At 38.3% G+C, this 6,256-nt stretch overlaps 1 protein-coding gene across 1 annotated transcript in view; it reads left to right on the forward strand.

Moving 5' to 3' along the window:
• The first annotated feature begins 1,871 nt into the window (after positions 1-1,871).
• cntnap5a (contactin associated protein family member 5a) overlaps positions 1,872-6,256 on the forward strand; it is a 165,455-nt gene continuing 161,070 nt past the window's right edge. Inside the window, exon 1 of the mRNA XM_015044344.1 lies at positions 1,872-2,190. Coding sequence (XP_014899830.1) covers positions 1,887-2,190 — 304 coding nt within the window. The 5' untranslated portion in view covers positions 1,872-1,886. The remainder of the gene's footprint in view (positions 2,191-6,256) is intronic.

A 6,256-nucleotide genomic window follows, 5' to 3' on the forward strand; every position in this document is an offset into this window, starting at 1 on the left:
TATATATATATATGTGTGTGTGTGTGTTGTCCGAGAAGATTTTGAAGCAAGAATTAAATCTACATGCCTATTATGTTGATTTATTGCAAAAGGAGATGATGTTGAAACCAAAGGTGAAATGAAAATGGGTGGATGCAGCATCTAAAGCAAAAGGATATGTATTTTTAATTAAGAATTGTACAACTTTCCTCACAGAATCAGGTCACTATGTATAATTCACAAGTCATAACTGTGTTGTCAGATTTGTCAGATGGAGTCTGTTTTTTAATGATGCCGGTGGTGCTCCCAAAAAAACAAACAAACAAACAAACAAACAAACAAAAAAACAAAACAAAACAGAAAAACCCTCAGTAAGAGTCAGATTTTAGGCCTCAAAATGCTTTTTTCATGGTTTTACTTTTGCTGTTCTAATATTATTGCCAAATATGTGAACATTTACTCATATTCAGATACATGTATCTCTCATGGGTCTTATGAAATAGCTTGCAGGTTTTAGGTTACCTTTATCCATATATCTACAAACAAAAAGTGATTTCCATTCAGCTTGGTGAAATAAGCATTCAATAGCTGGATGGGACCAGACTTTACATTTAAATACAAAGATACATTTGTGTTTTGTATTTATTTGTATTTTGAGCCTTAAATACAGACATAAGAGGAATAGCACTTTTTTTTCTCAGCTCATAAATGCTGTTGATATGCATTTATTGCTGTTGTATTGCTTGTTACAATGTCTTATTTGCAGCATGGATATTTCTGGCTAAAAAGCCTTTTGCATAGTCATTATTTTTGCCAGACTGGGTCCTGACAGGACTAAGTTGACAGTAACAGGTTTTCTCAGCTGTCGGCAGCAGCTTACTGAAAATGTGCCTTTTGTAAAAAGTGGCTTTTTTTCCAAAAATACCAAAGGTCCTGTCCCACATTTTGCTTCTGTTGTGACATGTTGCCATAGTTACAACCCATAATTAAGACCTGAAAGTCACTGAAAAAGTTGGAGGTTAGCAATGGTAGTAAATGGTTTTGCTTCAGTTTTTGTGGTAATAATGTATTTGGGTGAAAGCAGGGGAACCTGTATGTTTCTGTTTTTCCAGCCCAAAACAAACTAAATAGGTTGCATTCATGTACTTCAAAATAAAATCACTGTCAAATAATAAAACAGGTCTGTCAGATAAGCTGCAGGATAGTCATATTTAAAAAACTAGAATATTTGCTACATCCAATATTAATACTGCCAGTACTTACTTACCAGTATTTGACTTTATCAAATTTAAAATTGAATAACTCGATTAATTGTTAGAAAAATCAAAAGTTTTAGTCATTAAAACCTAATGACTAAAACAATCTGAATGGGTCAGATGTGACAGGTCACAAGAAAAGAAGGAACAAAGTCAGAGAACTAACAGAGGCAAAGAAGAAAAATCTTCACTTTCTGAAAAAGATAGTTTTTGTTTACTGCAAAAATATACTTGTTGAAGACGAATAAACCACATTGTGCCTTAAGCAGCAGTTTCAGAAGTTTTAAAATGGTAAATTTTGAGTTGGCCGTGTGGCATACAGGACAAACTATGTGTCATAAAATGTGCTGAAGTTTTAAAATCAGTTTCTTCTTAACATTTGATCAGACTGCAAAAAACAGATCCACATCTGAGCAGTTCAACTGATCATTCAAGTGTCAAACCAGAGCCAGAAATGGTTCGACTATGTTTGATCTTTAAATAAAGCCCGGAGAATTAAGAAAGAACCTGACTTTAAGGTGCTGCGTGTCAGGATGAATGCTGTCACACCCAGTCTCCTCTCTCCTGATGGGTTTTCTTAATTCGCAGCCTCGGGAGGAAGCGCTGCCGTTCTCTGTGGATCTTTGCCGTTGTTCTGTTTTTACAGCAGCAATGATTGGGCAGCCCGGTCCCCTTGTTCTGCCAATAAACCCTGAAACAGACACAGACGGGGGGAGGGAGCGGGAGGTGGGCTGTACCTCACAGGGAGGAGGGAGGGCGTGCCATCGTGGGAGAGGTCTGCTTCTCCACACCAGACTCCCACCGTCCCTCCGAGCTGGAGGAACAAGCAGGACCCTGTGTGCGGATTCTCGGATAGATAACGGCGCAGCACAGCCGGGGAAGATGGATGTTCTGTTTCCTGCGGTCCTTCTATGCACTGCGAGTGTCCTCAGTGGAGCATCAGCCGCGTCTCACTGTGAGTATGGCACCTGTCAGCGCCGCGGCTCCGCGGCTGGAAGCTGCCGATGCTGCCGCTGGCGGGGCTTCACGCCCGGCTGGAGGGGGCGCCGGTGACCGTGGCTGATGCTGCTGGTTGTCATCTCTAGTTTTTTTTGTTGTAACATGTGGAAAAAAAAAAAAAAAAAAAAAAAAGTTGATGAGCAGTCGCGAGTGGATGAAGGTCAAGCAAACAGGTTTCATTCTGTTCCGCCGCTTGCTGCTCTCTGGGCTGAGCAAAGTGCCGAGTGGCCGCAGCTGGATGTTCTGCCGAGGTTCGGCTTCGTGAGAGCATCGTCTCCAGACAGCCCGCTGAATACTCACCCAACACGGGCTGGCGGGCTGTTGAACTGCGCTAAGGCCTGTCTGCGCTGTGTTGTCCTGCTGAGGACGCGAATTTAACATGTTGAAAACAAACAGATGCATTATTATTATTATTATTATTATTATTATTATTATTTAATTTTTTTTTTTTTTTAGTAAGCTCCAGTCCCTGCTCTGGCTACTTGCATGTTTAATTGGTATGTTTCTGTTGCTAATTTGCAGTTATTGTTGGAAATACATTTAGGATCAGGTGATGAGTCCTTGTTGATAAGTAGGTGTGTTTTTTTTTTTTTTTTTTTTATAAATTATTTTTCTTGAGCTGGTCTTATAGCTAAAGGAACACAAACCTTTAGAAACTCGAAGTCACACAAAGTAGTCATCTTTCAAAATTTCATTCCCTTTTAAATCAAAGAATGCCTTGATTTAACAGCAAGGGGGAAACTAAGCTCAAACTTTTAGTTTGACAGTCAGCCACACCTAGACCGTTTTTTTCAAAGTGGTAAATGCAGCATCAACATCAGCTGGTTAGCAGAATCACACAATGTTGTCCTGACAGATGTTATTTTTACTTTTTTTTTTTAAGACAGCAGCATGTTGAACATGTTCTAAAAATGTTGGGGTGTGTGCTTCTACAAGACGTTTCTAGGAGGCTGTGATGAGAGTGAGTGTCGGCTTAAATATAAAATAAGACATTGTGTTGCCCGCAGCCATATCACGTGGAAATTACAACGTCCAGCTTTGGATCGTCCGATCCAGCGAGACGGCTGAGTGGAAAACAGTCAGCAGAGATGAGAACCATGTTTATATTATATTTGGGGTGTTGCTTTGGACAGTATCATAACGTCCAACATTTCCAGACTCAAAATCAAGAGTACATTTTTGTTTTTTATTTTTCCACCACAGGATCACTGCTCAAAGCAGCATGTTCACCAGTCCTGGTCAAATATGGACCAAAAGTTCCACTTCAGTTAGTGGAACAAACATATTTTTAGTCTTGTGCTGAGTTATTTATTTAAACACAAATACCACTCTGTTGTCTGGAGTATGCTCAGATTTTGTCTTAAATTTCACTTGTTTTTTATATTTTACTTTTACGTGGTTTATTTGGGCTTGTCACGATGATTAATAAATTAATTAATCACATGATTAATTAAAACAAGCTGAATATTTTTTTCCTCCCTTTCTATCATAAACTGGATGACTTCAGTCTTCAGTCTGCTTTGGTTTCATCCAGCCCAGTTTTTGAAGGACAGTTTTGTTTACTGTCCATTTCATTTGCTGTTTCTGTTGTTTTGTTTATTTATCTCTGATATTTAAAATGTCTTCCAGTTCCAGCATTAAATGTTTACTAGAGCTGAAAGTTTATTCATATTTGAGAATGTGTTCTTGCATTATTTTACCACTTACTATTATATATCTTCAAAATGGTCTTAAAACAACAGTACTATCGTTTGGCGCAATAACAAATTATCATCCAGCAAAATTTGTTGTTGGGACAGGCCTAAGCTTATTCCAACCACTCACAACAAATCCTGTCAGAACTTGTCCTTTCTCAGAGACCCATTGTGCCTAAAACCTCGTGTAATCTAGAGCATCCAAGATATGCTTAATGCATTTGAAAGAAAAATGCATTCCAATGCCAAACATGTCATTTCATTTTTGGTCCCTGCTCTAAACTAGAATTTTATTGTTTCACCATCAATGCATTTGTTGCATTGTTGAGCCTTGTACCAGTGTAATGGTGGGGTTGCTCTGGGACCAGTTCCATGTTCGCTAGTCAGGTAATCATTCCCTGTCTGAGTTCTTGATTAAAGTCACGTGTTTATGATTGAACAGAGTGCTATTTTCTATCAGCTGGAGTACTGATGGAAGCTGTAGAGGAGTTTGGGGAGTGGATCTAGAGATGGACTGGAAACAGTGAAGGTCTCATGATGGGTTGTCAGTATGCAATGACAGGAAAACAGTGCATGGGAGATGGACATGTCATGATATCCATGTTTTAGCTACGTAGAACCTGGCATGTCCTACGAACAGGGTGGTGCAACATGGTGGACACCACAACACAAGCTTACCAAAAATAAGCAGTTTTCAACTGCAAAGCATAATTTTTTTATTGACTAAATCTGAACTTGCAAGCAGATTGATTAAAAAAAATATGGCAGTGGCAGCATCATGCTGAAGGGATGCTCCCTGTTAGTGTTACAGTAACACAGTTTGAAACCAGCAAGGAGCAGGGAATGTTTATTCTATCTTCCTATTTGCATCAATAGCACAATAAATGCCATAGATGACATTATTCGAATAATCAGTGAAGTGAAGGTTATTCCAGTTTTTCAGTATTATTACAATTCTTTCATGTCATGTTTTCGACTTTTATGTTTTAATGTTGGGGTGAATTTCATCGCTAAAAACTGTCTGTCAACCACTTTTCTGCATATGAGCATGATTGGTATGATAAGAAACGTCAACATGGCCACATGCTTATAGACATGTTTGTGAAACCAACATGTTGGGTTGTTGCTTTGGGTTTTCAAGGCTGAAGTTGTAAAACTCAAACAATTGAAACAATTGGACTGCTTTGAATTACAGAATATAATATTCTCTAGTCGTGACTGTCTTTGTCCTTGACAGTCATCAAATGTTGGCTCAGCAGTGGTCAGACCTGATATGTACACAAATCAATGTAAAATACCACAGAAAAATTATTACCATATTAGATAAAATAAACTGGATTAAGTTGAAATTTTGAATATGTTTAGACAGATTAACTCTGTAAAGAATGATACTAAATATAGTCATCAAAATATTCTCCGTTTTGCATGGTTTCATCAATACAAATAACTGAAATTTGAAACATCGTTTGGATTTGTTTTGTGTCATAATTGATACAATAGGCTTTTACCTTTCATTTAGATATTATAATCATCTTTCTGATTATAATCCATGACAATTTAAACACAATATTGGCTCGTTGCATTATGTTTTTGTGAAAGGTACTTACCTTCTGAAGTAGCAGCTTGCAGGACAAATAATACATATGCACTGTGTGGTTAAATGTGATGGAACTGGAGAAAACGTAATCAGCTTTGCTGCGACAAAGTCACTTTTTGGCTGAGTGTTTACAAGAATAAAGAAAACAAGTGGATTTTTACGTAACATTTTTCAGTTAAAATTTTCACAAAAGTAAAATGCTCGTTTTTGTGCCGCATCTGTATCTTATTTTGAAGGGATATGTAAAAGTTACCATAGCGACCAGAGTCTGAGCGTTTGGGCAGTGGTCGAGAGGAGATGAATAGAGCTAGTGAGTCTTAAGTCTGGTTTAGACGGCAAGATTTAAGAATTGTCGGCTGATTCTCCAAACCTCTGTGACCACAGAGCTGATAAAAGTCCAACAGGTTCGATCGGTTCGTGTCTCCAGCCACACGGCAGGAGCAGCACACCACCGATTCCAGTCACAAACATCGCGATTCCAGAAGAAAATCCACAAACCCCCCAACATAGCATACGGGAATTTAGAATAACCAAACACGGATGACGATGTAGAAGGAATATCAGGACGCAGAGTCATTTTAAGAGATAAAAGACGTAACAAAAAGAAAAGGCGGTGGATAAAAGACGACGGTAGCAGCCGCTCTATTTGCTGCACTATGATTTGGAGGTGGATATGTTTTTTCATAGTTAACATTTTTAACTGAATAAACATAAACATATAATAACGACCT

This window comes from Poecilia latipinna, unplaced genomic scaffold (assembly GCF_001443285.1).
Source record: "Poecilia latipinna isolate Pla-1442-1.1 unplaced genomic scaffold, P_latipinna-1.0 Scaffold671, whole genome shotgun sequence".
Classification (NCBI taxonomy): domain Eukaryota; kingdom Metazoa; phylum Chordata; class Actinopteri; order Cyprinodontiformes; family Poeciliidae; genus Poecilia; species Poecilia latipinna.